At 37.3% G+C, this 18,530-nt stretch overlaps 1 protein-coding gene across 2 annotated transcripts in view; it reads left to right on the forward strand.

Moving 5' to 3' along the window:
- Window positions 1-18,530, forward strand: part of LOC150106015 (uncharacterized) — a 387,593-nt gene that overhangs the window by 246,444 nt on the left and 122,619 nt on the right. For both annotated transcript variants that reach the window (XM_090393743.1, XM_090393744.1), the window contains exon 14: window positions 11,013-11,171. In XM_090393743.1, the coding sequence (XP_090249869.1) occupies window positions 11,013-11,171 (159 nt within the window). The remainder of the gene's footprint in view (window positions 1-11,012; window positions 11,172-18,530) is intronic.

Here is an 18,530-nt window from a genome sequence, read left to right on the forward strand (position 1 = left end):
GGCAGGTAAGTGGGACTATCAGTTCAGTGTTGCAAAGTATAAGTTTTTGAAATTTGGTAAGAAGCGTTATACACTTGGTGGGGAAACAATAATCCATATGAGGCCTGATCAAGGCCTTATATGGATTATTGTGCACAGATTTGATCATCAGGTTTCATGGTAATGAGGATATGTTAGAAAAGGTCCAGAGAAGATTCACAAAGGTGGTCATTGTCTTTGGAATGTGCAGTACAGGGACAGATTGATGGAATGTAAATTGCAAAACCTTGTGAATAGGAGAAAAGGGGGGAGGGGAAGGGGTATGATTAAGACATATAAACTGGTCAGGGGTCATTATCAGATTGAAATGGAAGAAATTTTTCAAAATGGGAAGTGTGGGGTAGAACAAGAGGCCATTGCTGGAAATGGTATAAGGAAGGCGTGAGCAGAGGAGTCAAGATCAGGTTCTCTGCATGGAAACTGGTGGATGAGTGGATTGATTGGTTGTGAGTGGTTGGATGAGCATTCTGTGTATCTTCCATGATGAGTCTTTGGAGGTCTGATGTTAATAATAATGATGATGATGATTTATATTTCTAGCACATGATAATCATTTTTAATTGGTAAATGATTGTTGTATGTGCCTTATATTCCTTGTTCTTTGATTTGCTTGTTGTTTTTCACTGATGATGTCCTGTTATTTTTAGTATGAAATATTTTTACTTGCATTAAATTTTATAACTGTGGTTATCATTTAATTTTGTTATGTTTTAGTTATGCTGCAGATAGATTAGAACAGTGAATTGAGAAAGAGAGTAGAGATAATTAATAGTAAGATGGACTGAATTGTATGGGAAAAAGGCTGTTCAGTTTGCAAATCTGTGCAGTGTATGTTTGAAGAGAAGTTGGATTGCATTAGAATGTCTTTAGTATTGCAAATTTAGAAAGGCTGTTGTTTCGTTTCCAGAGAGGTGTAATATATCAGCTGCAGTAGTGAATGATGGCATTGGTGGTGGGGGGGGGGGGGGCACGGAGAAAAGAAGTGAGATTCTTTTGTTTGTATACTAATATAAGAAGTTTTAGAAATAAGAGTACTAAGTTTGTTTTATTCATTGAGTTGGTATGGCCAAAGATAACACTGGCCAACAAAAAAAAATTTTTTTCTGCTGATTATGATCTGACACTTGTTTTTTACTAATTTGGGTGTGCTGATTTCAAATATCAAACCCATTTTTCTCTATCAGGTCAGGTTTTTCCTCAATGGCATTTTCTTTTTGCTAATTTGTAAGTTTTTGATAGTCTTAAGGAGGCAGTACTATTTAGAGGATCAAAAAATCGATTTTTTAATATTATTTTCTGAAAGTATGTACTTTTAAAAATCTGTTCCTAACTTTTTATCAAGAAATTCGAAAAATTCCCGAAGATATAGCCTATTATTCAAAGCGGTGCGTAGATCAGAATCGGAGCACTCACCGCTCTCACGTGTTAGTAAACGAATAAATGCGTAAGAACCTGCAACACACGTACTGGCGCTTTGAATGCAAGAGAGGCCGATAACCGACCTAATACATTTATATGATGAAAAGTAGGCGATGACAACTGCCTAAAACAAATGAATGCTATATGTGTCATCATAGCGGACAAAGAATGATCGAAATCAGTCAGTCGTTAATCGATCGTGAAAGTATGATGAGCGCTTATAACATTTCAATAAAGTCTCTGTTTTTTTTTTGTCTTCTTAATTGCATGTTAGTCGGCAGTGAAGAAAATACATCATGTCTACTACTCGAAATTGTGTCAATAGTGTAGATTCCTTCTGCTACATTTGTGGCAGCTTTACTGTTCCTAGTCAAAGGACAAATAATACTGATTTCTTTAAGAAAGTGTACTTTGCATACTTTGATGTAAAAATTGCAGATCAGAACAAATCATGGGCTCCAAATAAAGTGTGTAAGTCGTGTAGAAAATTTATGACAGTGGATCAAGGGAAAACGCCAAAAATTAGCTTTTGGCATTCTAGTGATTTGGCATGAACCGAAAAATCACGTAGATGATTGCTATTTTTGTTTAGTTCAGACTTCTGGTTATAATAAGAAAAATAAGAAAAAAATTGTGTATCCAAATCTCGACTCAGCAATTCGGCCAGTTGCTCATTCCAGCGAAATAGCCGTGCCAATTTATAAAGGACTTCCTTTACTTGAGAACGAGCATGATCGGGATATGCCAGATGTTCTTGAGGAGCAAGACCTGGATGTTGATTTAGACAATGAAAATTTAATTTCTAGTTCTGGACTGCAACGTTTTACTCAAGCGGAATTGAATGACTTAGTAAGAGATTTGGGCCTATCAAAGGAATCATCGGAATTGTTAGCTTCAAGATTAAATGAAAAAACTTACTGGAGAAAGATACGAAGATAACTTTTTATCGTAGCAGGGAAAGTAATCTTGTACAATATTTTAAACATGAGTATGGGTTTGTTTACTGTAACAATGTGTCAGGTTTACTAACTGAAATGAGTGTTGTACAATATCATCCAAATGAGTGGCTTTTATTTATCGACAGTTCAAGCAGAAGTCTCAAGTGTGTCTTACTACACAATGGGAATGTATATGGCTCAATTCTTATTGGCTATTCAGTCCACTTAAAGGAAACATATGAGGACATTAAAAAGGTTCTGAAGTTATTAAAATATACAGACCATAACTGGATCATCTGTGTGGATCTTAAAATGGTGAACTTTTTACTTGGCTTTCAAAGAGGATATACAAAGTTTCCGTGTTTTCTATGCTTCTGGGATAGTCGAGCTAGAAACCAACACTGGAGTCAGAAACATTGGCCTCTTAGAATATCCTTAAATGTTGGAGAACAGAATGTTATAAATCAACCTTTATTTGACAGAGAAAAAATCATTTTTCCACCTCTATACATCAAACTAGGTCTTATGAAGCAGTATGTTAAAGCTTTAGATTTACAAGGTGACTGTTTCCAATACATACGTGAAAAATTTCCACGACTTATTTATGAAAAAATTAAAGCCAGTGTATTTGATGGACCGCAAATTAGAACTTTAATGAGAGACCCAAATTTCATCAACTCTATGAACGAAATTGAGAAAGAGGCCTGGACTTCATTTATGATGGTTGCGAATAATTTTCTTGGAAACAAAAAAGCGTGCAATTACAAAGATCTAGTGGAAACAATGCTTGAAAATTTCCAGCGCCTAGGTTGCAACACGAGCATAAAGCTTCCTTTCCTATACAGTCATCTTGATAGATTTCCCGAGAATTTAGGTGCTGTAAGCGATGAACAAGGCGAAAGATTTCATCAAGACTTAAAAACTATGGAATATCGGTACCAAGGAAGATGGGATTCTCATATGATGGCCGACTACTGTTGGAGTATTCAAAGGGATTGCCAAAACAAAACACAGAGCAGAAATTGCTACAAACAAAAATTTATTCCCTGAAACTCATGTGTAAGTAAAATTGTTATTTTTTTATAAATATTCTTGTAATTTTTAATGAATAGTGTTAAGTAGTTAATTATTGGGCTCTCTCGCATTCAAAGAGGCGGTACGTGCCGTTGCAGATTCTTACACATTTATTCGTTTACTAACAAGTGAGAGCGGTGAGCGCTCCGATTCTGATCTGCGCACTGCTTTGGATAATAGGCTATATCTTCAGGAATTTTTCGAATTTCTTGATAAAAAGTTAGGAACAGATTTTTAAAAGTACATACTTTCAGAAAATAATATTAAAAAATCGATTTTTTTTTTTATTCTCTTAACGCTGCCAGTAGTTGGTGAGTGTAATCATGAGAAATTGGTTTGGGAAGTGGTAAAACAGGAAATCCTGACTTTTGAAAAGGGATATATGGTGAATGGAGAGGCTTTGCTGTCAATTATCATTGGTACATTATGTTGATTACCTGTTTAGAAAAGATGTTGACATGAAATTGCATAGAAATTCATAAAGCAGTATGTGATATGAGGGTGGTCTGAAAAGTTCTCGGCCTCAACCATAGATTATTATTATTCGAGCAATTCCAAGGAATCAACAGACTCATCGAGGGAGACCCTAACATCATGTCAAGAACAACTATTCGACATTCACACAGTATCTATCATGCCCCAACTTGAACTCGTTCACAGTCGTAGCACCCACAACACACTCTGGCATCTTATTCCACTCATTCACCACTCTCCAAATAGAAAACATAGCTCTAACTCCCCTCTAACCACATTCTTGCCCAGCTTCCATGTATGGCTCCCTAGTACTCCCACCACCAGTCCTATTCTCAAAAATATCTTCTGGATTAATCTTATAGAAACCCTTCAGTAATTTGAATGTCTCACTCATATCACCCCTTTTCCGCCTATCAACCAATTTTTGCAACCTACAAATCTTCAACCTGTTCTCATAAGGTTCATTCCATAGACCTGCTATCATCTTGGTCACTAGTCTCTGGATCCCCTCCACCTCCTCCCCATCAATAAGAAACCTTGACGCCCATATCTGGCCACAGTAGTCTAGATGGGGTCTTATCAATGCTCGATACAGAGGAACAATAACGTGTTTGTCTCTGCTTGTTAAAGTATTTTTCAGCAACCAAGTGATTTGATGAGCTGATGTAGCCACTTTTGCGATGTACCCCCTAAACTTCATCTCCATATCCACCAACACTCCCAAATCCCTGGCCTCATCAATCTCCTGGAGTACGGTTCCACTAATTTGATATACTGCTGCTAATCTTTTCACCCCAAAATGCATAACCTTACACTTTGCCACATTAAATTGACATCCATTTTACTTTGCCCAGTCCTCCAAACTATCCAAATCTTCTTGCAAAATTTTGACATCCTATGCATTCACTATTGCTCTACTCAACTTTGCAAACAAGTGAACACTTTCTCTCAGATCCTTTCCTATATCGTTAATGAATTGAAATTGAAGAGTAATGGTCCAAAAACAGAACCCTGCAGCACACCACTAGTCACAAGCCGTCTTTTGGACTCTACTCCTGAATAAACCACTCTCTTTTTGTCTTCATTAGTTAACTGTTGCCCATACTTACTTTTGCTACCCTTACCAACAAGTTACCCTCCTTGTCTGGTCTTTGTAATCCTCATGGAATTGGTTATTACCAGTTCTCTTATACTGCCTCCATATTACTTTTTTTCTCTATATTGCATGCTTAATCTCTTTATTCATCCATTTCACACCTGCCTTATTTAACCTTCTGACCTTTGAAATACATTTAGACATTGCTTCTACTTGAATAGCCTCCAAACTGCATTGATCTCTTTTCCAGCTAACTTCTTATTCCATACTACACCTGCAATCTGTTTCCTGAGCTCCTCACAATCACCAGCCTTGTAGTTCCACATATACCTTTTCTCACAGAGGTGTCCTCACACTGCTGGCAACCACCCAGGTAATCACTTCATGATCACTCTGGTAACAGGAGGGTGATTTGACACCTCATTTATAATTCATCCTCTGATGGGATGATCAAATTCAAGACCCTCAATCCTTGTGTGCCCTCTGTTACATGTTGTCTGAGGTAGTTGTTCCTCAAAAACTCAAGAAACTCATTTTCTTTACTTCCAGTTGCTATGTCATCATCCCAGTCTATATTGCCATAATTAAAATCGCCCATAATTATCATCTTTTCTTATTTGCTTGCTAATTTGACTATACATTTCATAGTCACTACCATTCACATTACCAGGTCTATAACAACATCTAAGTATTTCATTCTATTCAACTCTATTTCACATACTGCCTCAAAACCACTTGCACTATTTCCATCTTGCATCTCTACTTTGTATGGACATAACTCTTTCTCTGTCATCAATAGCACCCCCCCTCTCCCTTTCTTTCTCACGAAACACATTATACCCTTCTATCTCTATTCCTGTCAGAATGTCATCCTCATCCAACCATGTCTCACTTATTCCAACAATTTTTGGGTGAACAGACTCAATTAATGCAACCATTTCATTTGCTTTGTTTCTTACGCTCCTAGCATTTGGATCATGGATCTATAGCTAGTTCCACTGATAGTGCACACAGTTATTTGGTGTGACTTCTCCATTCTTAACTTGAGTCATTTATTTTTCTACTTATTCACCCTAGACCCTTCTTCAAATCCAGTTGTTTTCTCTTGAGTCCAGGTCTTTCCTATCCCTCTTTGTTTACACATGCATTCACATCCTCTTGGAATCAGTCCATCACTCATATACAGTTTATTTCATCCTTCAAACTTATTCCACACGTTAACAAACTACACTCCTTTCTCCTCACACATTTCCACTAACATATCATTCATAATCCTTGCTCTTTGCCTCTTCTCACCACTGTCACACCTTGCTCACAGCTTCCTTTTGCAACTTCCATGGATAACAAGGGGCCATCCCTAGAAGTTGGAGTCAAGCAAGAGAGGAGTGGTTTCTTTGCATGGAGGGTGGTTGAACCGTGGAATGCATTGCCTGATAATGGTGAGAGTGAGAACGTTCAAGGAGTGGTATGATAGACTTTGTGTTTCCTAGGAAGGACCTTCCACGATGAGTCTTTTGACTCCTTGGAGTCCTGAATAATAATAATAATATTCTCTTTTTTCCGTCTTAACTTCCTGGTATTCAATCTCACATGTTCTTTGTTCGCAGTCAAGTCATTTATACCTTGTACCTATTTCTACTACTAACTCTTTTGCTTGCTTACTTCTCATATCTAATGCCTCAATCACGCCACTCATTCTTCCTCCATCTTTGTGCATCTTCTCATCCAGCACACTGTTAATAATTGAATCACCATACAATGACACTCATGGGTCTTTCATTACCTTTTTTATACCAACATTATTTGTTTTCATCATTTTCACTCTTCCATACATATCTCGAATTCTCTTAACTTCATTCTGCATACATTTAATCTCTTGCCTCATCTTAACCAACCCAACTCTTGAATCTTGCATCACATTTTTGCTCTCATTCATTCTCTCAATTTTGTTGCCAGCCATACCTGCTTGGTCACAGTCAATGCCGCTCGCTAACTTATCTTTAACCGCACTTTGTTTTTTAACTTCCTACCCACATTTGCAGTGGTGTACTCCAAGGTTCTGTTCTTGAATATTTACTGTTTAACTTATTTGTTAATAATATCTCATGTGGATTGACTAAGAATCTTCACTTTCATCTATCTTACCATCAATTGTTAAGTTGCTCAGATCACTCATTCTCTTTTTCAAAAATTTTTTAACATATTTTTTTTTCCTGCTCTTTTACACCGTCCTTTTCTATCAGATGAGCACTCATCCCCCTCACGGTATTCTCGTGCTACTAACACTTTCAGTTATCAACATATTAGTACTCATCAGGTCCTCATTCAGCTCACATTTCGTGCACCCACCCTTCTTCTATCCACCTTACATATCCACAACTTATCTATATAATCAAACTAGTACATATAGCACACCTCACATTTCATGAAACAACTGAAATCAAAGTTGAATTCCTGTATGGACAAAGGTGAAACCATCTTTCCTTCATCGGTTACTGTACTAAGCTCTAATTTCAAGAAATTCATAAATAAACTTAGGCAAAAAATCCCACACACTAATAATTAATTGCAAGCACACAACCTTTCCAGCAACTCTTACTTGTGAACACCATTTATATACTATTAATTATTTCAAAAAACTTATCTGAAACAGGACTCCTCTTTACACTCCTTCTCCCACAACACTCCACTCTAGAATACAGGACTGGATTGAGATACATAGAATTCTTTATGGTACTCAGCATGGATTTATGAAGAAGAGTTCTTGTTTTAGCAGTCTACTTGCATTTTATGTAAAAGTTACGAATGTGTTGGATATGGGATACTTACATACAGTAATATTCTTGGACTGTGTAAAAGCATTTGATAGATTACTTCATGACAGGTTAAATTACCTCACTGCACAACTGTTGAGGATGGGAATGGATAAGAGGTTGATTAGATTATTATTATTATTATTATTTAGGCCTCCATGGAGTCAAAAGACTCATCGTGGGAAAGTCTCAATCATATCACCCCTCCTTCTTCTATCCACCAAACTCAGCAGTCCACACTCCCTCAGCCGATCCTCATAACTATCGTTTTACAGTCCTGAGACCATCTTTGTCATCTGTCTTTGTACCTTTTCCACAGTTAATTTATCCCCTTCAAATCCTGGGGACCAAATCTGAGAACAATAATCCAAATGTGGTCTGATCAGAGACTTATGCAACAGAATGATAACCCTCTTATCTCTGCAGATCAGTGTCCTTCTCATTATTGCAGCAATCCTCTGTGTTACCTTCACTGCCTTTGCAATATGTCCTCTAAATTTCAGGTTTCTATCAATCATCAACCCCAGATCTCTTGTCTACCCTACTTCGTCCAGTTTAACTTCTCCTATAGAGTATGCAGCATCCCATCAATGTGTCCCAAACCTCAAGACCATACATCTTGCTGCATTAAACTGACACCCCCCCCATTCATTTGCTCATCTATCTAGCTTATTCAAATCCACTGCACTATTACTAATAACCCTTCCCAGCTTCGCATCATCTGCAAACAACTGAATATCCCCTTGCAATCCACAGACAGTGTCATTGATATAATAGTTAAACAATATAGGTCCCAGTACTGAGCCCTGTTAAACCCCACTTGTAACCTTCTGCCTCTTTGATATTGCTCCACCATACACAACTCTCTGATACCTATCAGACAGCGAATCCTGAATCCAGTTGACCATTCTGACATCCAGACCCATGTGCTGCAACTTGAATATCAGCTTATCATGTGGCACCCTGTCAAATGCCTTGGCTAAGTCTAGGAAAATGTCAGTATATGCCTTTTCCCTCTTAATAATACCAGCAAGTTGTGTATGATGAAGCAGCGTCTAGAAAAAAAAAGATTACTAGCAGTGTGCCTCAATGTTCTGTTCTTGAACCTTTCTCGTTTAACTTATTTGTTAATGATATCTCATGTGGATTGACTGAGAATCTTCAGTTGCTTGCTGATGATGCAAAGTTGGGAAAGATTATAATGTTCCCTGCTAATGTTGATTCCTTTCAGGAAAATTTGAATAGGCATTTAGCCTGAACAAATGAATGGGGTTTTAGTTTTGATATTAATAAGTGATGGGTGCTGCATTTTGGAATCCTAGACTAAAGCTGTGTACTATATTAATGGAACTGCTATGACAAGGAGTATGCTGAGGGATTAGAAGATGGTTATGCCAATTTAAAACACTGTTTCGACCACATTTGGATTGCTGTGCTCACATTTGATCAACTAGTTTTCATTATGATTTGGAAACATTGAATGAAGGCGCAGACAAGTGACTTAGCCAATATCAGGATTCTGGAATGTTGGTTATGGAGAGAGGTAAAAGGAATGTAATTTACAGAGATTGGCATATAGGAGAAAAGGAATGATGTGATACTGAAATAAGTGAGTTGATTTTATCAGATTAACACAGACGAGAAGATAAAAATAGTATAAGATGAGAGGAGAACAAGAGACCATCCCTGGAAAAATGTGTAAGACTATGGTGAAAAAGGATGTCAGAAATAGATTTTTTACATGGAAAATTGTGGATGAGTGAAACACGTTACCAGAATGATTGGTAATGCACAGAGTGCTTAGAATTTTAAGGTTTAGTATGATAAATATGTTGTTGATTGAATGAACCGCCCACGATGAGTCTGTTGACTCCATAGAGGTTTGTGTAATAATAATCTTAATAGTCAGTCTCAGTACTACTTTCTGTTTCATGATGATAATTTTTTTAAAATATACTTTATATATACCAAGTAGCCATGTTATTAGTAACAGCATTTAATAACAAGTGAGACCCTCCCCCCTTTTGCCATAAGAACAACATCTATTCTCTGTGGCATTGATTAAACTATCTAAAACTTCGATGTTTGTCCATGTTGTCAAATTATATCACCCAATTGTTGCAGATTGGATGGTGGCACTTTGCAGTTGCTACTAGCTCATTCCACCTCATCTTAGAGATGCTCTGTTGAGTTAAAGTCTGGAGACTGAGCTAACCACTGTAGTAAAGGAAACTTACTGTCATGGTCCTCAAACCCCTTCAACATGCTGTGTGGCATGGTATATTGTCTTGCTGTAAGTACCCATTTAACAATGGGTAAACTGCAGCCATGAATGGGTGAATGTGGCCAGCGATGATGTTAAAATAAGCTGTGGAATTCAGGTAGCATTCAGCTAGTATCAGGGGACCTAAATTGTACCAAGAAAACATTCTTCACATTATACCCTTGCCACCAGCTGAGCTGTCACTTGGCAAGAAGGCTTCGTGGCCTCATGTTGTTGTTGTCACAATATTCTGGTTCTCTCATCAGCATGACACAATAGAAACTGAGATTCATCAGACCAGGTAACATTTTACCAATTGTTAGCTGTTGGTGATCATCATTGAAGCTGCATCTTCCTGTTCTTAGCTGACAACATTGGGATTTGGGATAGTTGTCTACTCCTGTATCTCATCCATGACAAAATATGGACAAACTGTGCACTCCGAGATATTCTGACCACTACTGTTGTATTGAGCTATGATTTGACTGGTTGTTGCTTTCTCTCCTCTCGTGTTTCACAATCCTTGTCATTCTTCTCTGATCTTGTGCATCTGTTTCTGTCATTGACTAAGATGTCTTTTTATTACACCACTCCTGGTATACCCAAAAAGTCTATTATCTGTGAAAATCCCTAAAGAGTAGACCTGTGAGCTATCACCAGCACATTTGGCACCAACAATCATACCACAAAATCACTTAAGTCAGCCCTTGTACCCATTCTGATACATCAAAAAAAAATAAATAAATAAATAAAAAATCGTCAGATGCTTGTCTGCCTGATTTATATAGAAAGCTAAGAAATATTTTATATCATTTTGAGTGATTTTATATCATTAATTTATTTTTTCAGTATTTTTTAAAAACATTTAACAGGTAGTCATTTTAATTCTTTTATAGAAGCACAAAAATGCATGTGATTTAACTATGGGAAAATGTGTCCTATGTCATGTTGATGTGTGTCGCAATGATTTGGATGAACACATAAATAACATCTGTCCAGAAATGAGGGTAAACTGTGCTCATTGTCTGAAGATTTTTAAAAGAAAAAATCTTGATGTAAGTTGAAAACCCCTGTTATTTTGTAATAATTATATGCATAGTGCAAAGTTATGTTGTTGTTATTATTATTATTACCTCATGGAGTCAAAGACTCATCTGGGAGATCCTTTTATCACACACCTCATCATACCGTGTCTTAAACACACTCAAACTCCTTGCAGACACCACACTCTCAGGCAAGTCATTCCAATCATTTACAACTCTGCACGAAAAAAAAACTGCCTCTCACTCCCCTACTCACACCTTCTTTATACAGTTTCTAGGGATGACTTCTGGTTCTCCCCCGATCTCCCACTATTTTCTGTAGAACTTCTCCAGCATTGATCCAGTAACAACCCTTTACCAACCTTATCTCCCTTCTTCCTCCTGTCCACCAGACTCGGCAAATTACATCTTCTCAATCTTTCCTCATACTCGACATTCCAGAAGTCAGAAACTAGCTTAGTGAGTTGCCTCTGGACCCTTTCCAACATCTCTTCATCCTTCTGAAAACCAGGTGACCAAATCTGGGCACAGTAGTCCATGTGTGGCCTAATCAAAGCCTTATACAATGGAACAAGAATCTCCCTACTTCTACACGTCAGTGTCCTCCGCATCATTCCCAGAAGCCTTTGTGTTGTCTTCACCATTTTGGAAATGTGCCCCTAAATTTCAGATCCTTATCCATTATCACCCCAATTCTTTATTTCCTCCACTTCCAACAATATATCCTCACCAAGCATAAATTCTGCATCTCATCTTTGTTTTCCAAATTTTAAAACCTTACATTATGCAACATTGAACTCATATCCACATTTCCATGCCCAATCACTCAATTAATTCAAGTCTTCTTGTAAGGCTAAAACATCTTCTCTACTCTTCATGGCTTGTTACAACTTTGCATCCTCTGCAAACAACTGAATATCTCTATTGAAATCTTCACCAATATCATTAATATATAAATTAAAGGTGTAATGGCCCTAAAACAGACTCTTGAGGCACTCCACTAGTGACTTTCCTTTTCCTGAATATCGCTCCTCCATACACAACTTGTTGATACCTACCAGATAGCCAGTCTCAAGTAACTTGCCGACGTTTTATAACACAGTGACAGCTGAACTGGATAAGAGTAATGGGTTTACAGTGATCCTACTGGACCTTGCTAAGGCCTTTGACAGGATACCACATGAAATTCTAATCAGTAAACTGCAGCGTATGGGGATAGATATAGAGTTGGTGAGATGGATAGGAGGGTGGTTGATGGAGAGATATCAAAGGAGTAGTTTATTCAGGGGTAGAGTCCAAAAGACGACCTGTGACTCGTGGTGTGCCACAGGATTCTGTTCTTGGACCTCTACTATTTAATTTGTTCATTAATGATATAGGAAAGGATCTGAGAGGAACTGTTCATTTGTTTGCTGATGATGCAAAGTTGGGTAGAGCAATAGTGAATGCACAGGATGTCAAAATTTTGCAGGATGATTTGGATAGTTTGCAAAGCTGGGCTAAGGAGAATGGATGTCAATTTAATGTGGTAAAATGTAAGGTTATGGGGTGAAAAGATTAGCAGCAGTATACCACATTGGTGGAACCGAACCCCAGGAGATTGACGAGGCCAGGGATTTAAGAGTGTTGGTGGATAGGGAGTTGATGTTTAGTGGGGCACATCTCAAAAGTGGCTAAATCAGCTCATCACCTGGTTGCTGAAAAATACTTTTACGAGCAGAGACAAACAGGTTATTATTCCTCTGTTTCGAGCCTGGATAAGACCCCACCTAGACTACTGTGCCCAAATTTGGGTGTCAGGATTTCTTCTTGATGGGGAGGAGGTTGAGAGGATTCAGTGACTAGTGACCAAGATGATAGCAGTTCTATGGAATGAACCTTATGAGAACAGTTTGAAGATTTATGGGTTTCAGAAATTGGTAGATAGGAAGAAAAGGAGGTGATATGATTGAGACATTCAAATTAGTGAAGGGTTTCTATAAGATTTATTCAGGAGATATTTTTGAGAATAGGAGGACTAGGGGCCATTCATGGAAGTTGGGCAAGGGTGTTAGAGCTAGGTTTTTTACTTGGAGAGTGGGGAATGATGGAATAAGCTGCCAGAGTCTGTTTTGGGTGCCATGACTGTAAATGAGTTCAAGGTGAAGTATGATAGATACCGTGTGAATGTTGAATAGTTGTTCTTGACATGATGTTAGGGCCTCCCTCGATGAGTCTAAGGACAACTTGGAGTGGCCCATACTACTACTACTACTACTAATAATAATAATAATAATAATTATTGCTCTCCGTTTCATCTCACTACAGTCATACCTAGGTAACACGCTTACTACCCTTTTTGTCACACTATTCTCTTTTATCCTTCTAAGCAAACTCCTGATATCCATTATGACGTGCTGTTTGTCCTCTGTCAAATCATTCATTCCTATTAAAACCATTAACTCCTTTGCTTGTCCCTCCTCATATCCAATGTCTCAATCACTCTACTCATTTTACCACCTGGAAAACATACCTTGTGCATCCTATCATCCAGCACACCTTTAATAATGGAGTCTCTATACAACGCCACTCGCTTATCTTTTGTTAACTCTTTCGTACCATCATGATTTGTTTTAATCGTTTTTACTCTAATTTTTTTAATTTCATTCTGCATCCATTTCATCTCTTGCCTCATTCAGTCCAATTCAATTTCCAAATCTCACGTCACATTCTCTATATCGTTCAATCTTTTTAATTTTGTAACTCTCGACCCCCTTTTCTCACTTTCACTCACATTCATCTTTTTTGGTTTTTCTTGTTTACTACCTACCTTGCTGATACTGAAATAATAGAGGCACAGTAATAATCAGTCTTTTATTAATGGCTGGTTTAAAAAAATTCATCTCTACATGAGATTTGTTTATTTTTTATCATTTTTTTGTTTGAGAACAATTACTCATATTTGTAGTTAAACATCAATCTGTTTAGTGTTTACTAAAAAAAAAAAAAAACATAACAGTTGATAACAGAGAGGAATTTCGTGATCAGTTTTTTAAAAATCAATAAGCTACATGTGCATATTTTTTTAAAGAAAAATACACTTAAAAAAACACTATTACATTTGAGACTAACATTATTTAAATACAGCTTCTGTTGCAAATTTTCACTGTATTATTATTAAGAATCCCTATGAAGTCATAAGACTAATTGTTGGAGGTTCGTCTTAGACAATATAAAAGTAAATCATAGCACTTCTTCACTGTCTGCGCTTTCACATCCTACAAGCATTGTCCAACCACCCTCCATGCAAAACAAAGCTACTTCTCACCCTCTTACTCACCAGTTCCTTTCACAACTTCTACAGATGGTCACTTATTCTTTCCTTTGTTGTTCCATATGAAAACTCTCCCTAGTGTAAATCTGGTAAATATCTCTCAACAGTTAAATGTCTCAATCATATCCTTTTTTTTTCTTTCCAAACATTACAGTTTACATCCTTAGTTTGCCCTTGAAATTAACATTATGTAGTCCTACTAGAATTTTTGTTATCTTATCATTATCAACAGACCACTGTGGAGTCAAGAAACTCATCGTGAGAGTACCAACACTCACATGCATAGCTCATGTCAGTGTTCTCCACATCATTCCTATAATTCGTTGTGTCGTCCTCACAATTTTAGCACTTCAACTTAAATGCATTCACTGTTCTTGCACTCACCACATTCTCAGGCAGTGCATTCCAATCAATTACCATTCTCCATGCAAAAAATCCACTCCTTATCCCCTTGCTCACACCATCTTATACAGCTTCCAGGGATGGCCTCTCATTTTAACCCTGTCTTCTCCAGATATTCTATGAAAAATCTCATCCATGTTAATATGGTAATTACCCCTTACCAACTTATATGCCTCAATCTTGTCTCCTCTCTTCCTTCTATCCACTAGGCTCTGTAATTTGCATTCTCTCAATCTGTCCTCATATTCTACATTCCTTAGACCAAAAACCAACTTAGATAATTGTGTTTGGACCCTCTCCAACATCTCATCATCCTTTTGAAAACCTGGTGACCAAATCTACACATGGTAATCTGTATATGGCCTGATCAAAGTCTTGTACAATGGAATCAAAATATCCTTACTTCTACATGTCAGTTTCTCCACATCGTTCCTATAATTTGCTGTGTTGTCCTCACAATTTTAGCAAAATGTCCACGAAATTTCAAGTTTCTATTCACCACAACCCCCAAATCCTTCATTTCCGACACCTGTTCCAAAATATCCTCACTAACCCTATACTCTGTATCCCATCTTTGCTTCTCAAATTTTAAAACCTTACACTTTGCAACATTAAACTGATATCCCCACACACTTGCCCATTCAGACAATCTATTTAGGTCCTCTTGCAAAACTACATCTTCAAACAACTGTATATCATCATTTAATCTCTTTCCATTGTCATTTACATACAAATTAAACAACAATGGTCTCAAAAAACTCCTGGGGCATGCCACTAGTGACTCTCCTCTTTTGAGATATCATTTCCACCCCCCCATACACAACCTGTTGATAACTATCAGACAGGCAATCTCCAATCCAATGCACTAATCTACTATCCAATCCCCATCTGTTCCAGTTTAACTACTAGTTTGTCATGTGGTAATCTATCAAAGCCTTTGCAAAATCTAAATATGCTACTGTATATGCATCCCCCTCCTTTTCCAATGTATTCATCATCACCTTGTTATCACGATCTTCCTTTAGCAAATTCATGCTGTCCATTTAAGAGAATTCTTCTGCTGTCCACCCAGTTCTGAATCCTTGTCTTCACTAGCTTCTCCAACACCTTGCCAAAACTTCAGACAAGCAGTTTGGCCTATAATTCAAAGCCTTAGTCTTATCACCTCCATTATGAAGCAGAACAATTTTGCCATCTTTCCATTCCTTGGGGACCTGGGCTAATTCAAGACTCATGTTAAAAATGTACGTTAAAGGGATTGTTAACATACCCTCAAGACATGCAGTGATATATACCATCAAGTCCCATGGCCTTGTTGACATCATGTTTACTCAATTCCTCTTATAACTTCTCCTCACCAATCATCAGTAGTTCTTCCTTCTTTCCCATTTCCACTGCATTTCAAGTTCTGCATTATGTTACAATCATAAGGACGGAATACTTTAATGAAATGCTCATTTCATTCCTCTGCTATATCCTCCCCTAATCATTTTTCCTTTTACTGGCCATATATCTTTCTGTACTTTATCTGGTGTTACTTCATCTCCTTCAAATCCTGATGAACAGTTCTGACCACATCCCTATCTCTGCTGCTCAATATCTTAAGCATTGGAGCAATCCTTTGAACTGCCTTTATCATCTTTATGATCTGTCTCTGTGCATTTAATTCCTATCAACTATGACATCAAGGTTCTTTGCTAATATCTTCTTTCATTTGTCCTACTTTCTGGTTATTCAGATCCTCCTGAGGGGCCATAACATTACAGTATTACTAATATCCTTCCATGCTACACATCCTCTTCAAATAAGTGGATATCTTCCTGCAATCTGTGACATTATTTATATAAAGGTTGAACAGTAAAAATTCCAGTGCTGAGCCCTATGGAACCTGGCGTAATCTTCTGTCTCCCTGATATCTAACACTATGTCATCAGTGTGAAACAAACAAGCAACTCAGAGATGTAGAATATAAGGCAAATACAATAATCATTTTATCACTGACAGCAAGTGATAAAATGATTATCATTTTATCACTTGATTGCTTGAAGTTAGACTTAAGTTCAAGTCTAGTCGCCGACTGGAAGAACTTTCTGTAAGCCTTTCTTTGACTAGTTCCAGAGTAAGTTGATCTCTGGCACAGACAAGCCAGTTTTTCCTCCCGGAAAATCAGGTTTTTTATCCCATAAACTCAAGAAAATTAACCGTAGTACCTACATTATTTCAGACGGCACCATATCTTGTTAGGGTTAGGTACCAAGAGATGGCAGCTTGTTTGCCAGCCTCTTCATTGGTGGCTGCTATAATTAGTGATAGACATGGGCCAGTTATCTCTGATTGGCTACTGGTTGAAATTGAACTGCCCACTCAGTCTCCAAAAGCCAGATAGGGTATAAAGGCATCACCTACTCCTTTATGAGGGAATAAAAGGTGTTAGCTGACTTATTAAAATAAAGACTCAAAAAAAAAAATTGCAGAATATGCCTCTCCCTCATCAACTGCTTGTGTTTCTTTATTATAACACACAACCAAATGATTGAAACAATAGCATCCCTTAACAAAGAATGTAATCATGTAAAATTTTATGTGATTACAAAGAACGTAATCATGTATAATTTAAAATTTATGAAAAACGTAATTTGTAAATACATACAGCAGAACAACTGGGGCTTGTAATATCCACTCTTAATGCTGGCTGCGAGTAACTGGCTGGCACTCAGGCTCTGGGAGCACGGTTGCGTGGGAGGAATGATGTCATCATGCTCACGCCATGAGGCTTCCATGTTTTTTATCAGGGAAGTAAAATTATAAAATCAATTATAAAATAGACTATGCTACTATGACCAATATTAACCTGTTGTAAAATACTGTCAACAACAAAGGTAATAATAGAAAACTGAATAGAAAAAAGAACTGAAAAAAATTTTGGGCCAAATTACAAACAAAATATTGGAATGCATGAATGAAAACATAATCAGGAACTATGAAACCTGTTTCAGAAATCCAAAATTCTATTGTTTATAAGAAGCAAAAGAATTTAAGTGGTTTATTTTATTATTATTATTACATCACCCATGGAGTTGGCAGACTCATCGTGGGAGATTCATTTTACTAACAACATATCTATCATACTGAATCTTAAAATCTGTAACACTTTCTGCATTAAGAACATATTCCAGTAATGCATACCATTCACTAAATTCTCCATGTAAAAAAAATCTACTTCTTGCACAGCTCTTCGCTACACTCTTACATAACTCCTATGCATGGCTTCTGGTTCTTCCCCTCTTTCCTTCAATTTTTTTTTATAATCCTCCTTTTTAAAGTCCTGGATTAATCTGATAAAATCCCCTCATTAACTTAAATGTCTCTATCATATCACCTCTTTTCCTCCTATACACCAAACTCTGCAATCCACATTTCAATCTCTCCATAGCCAATTCCATACTCCTGATAATGTCTTAGTCACTCTTTTCTGGACCCTCCCCAATGTTTTAGTCTCTATATATTTTATATGTTCTCCAAGGCAGATTTCAACAATTCTTCCTGTCTGTCCATAGCAAACCTGATCACACAAGTACAGGACACTTCATACATTCATGGATGTGATAAAGGAGAGAGAGTTTCTCCTTAAGTGAATGGATGAGTGTTGCCAATTT

This window comes from Typopeltis vanoorti, chromosome 6 (assembly GCF_054136105.1).
Source record: "Typopeltis vanoorti isolate ZY-2024b chromosome 6, IOZ_Tvanoo_1.0, whole genome shotgun sequence".
Classification (NCBI taxonomy): Eukaryota; Metazoa; Arthropoda; class Arachnida; order Uropygi; family Thelyphonidae; genus Typopeltis; species Typopeltis vanoorti.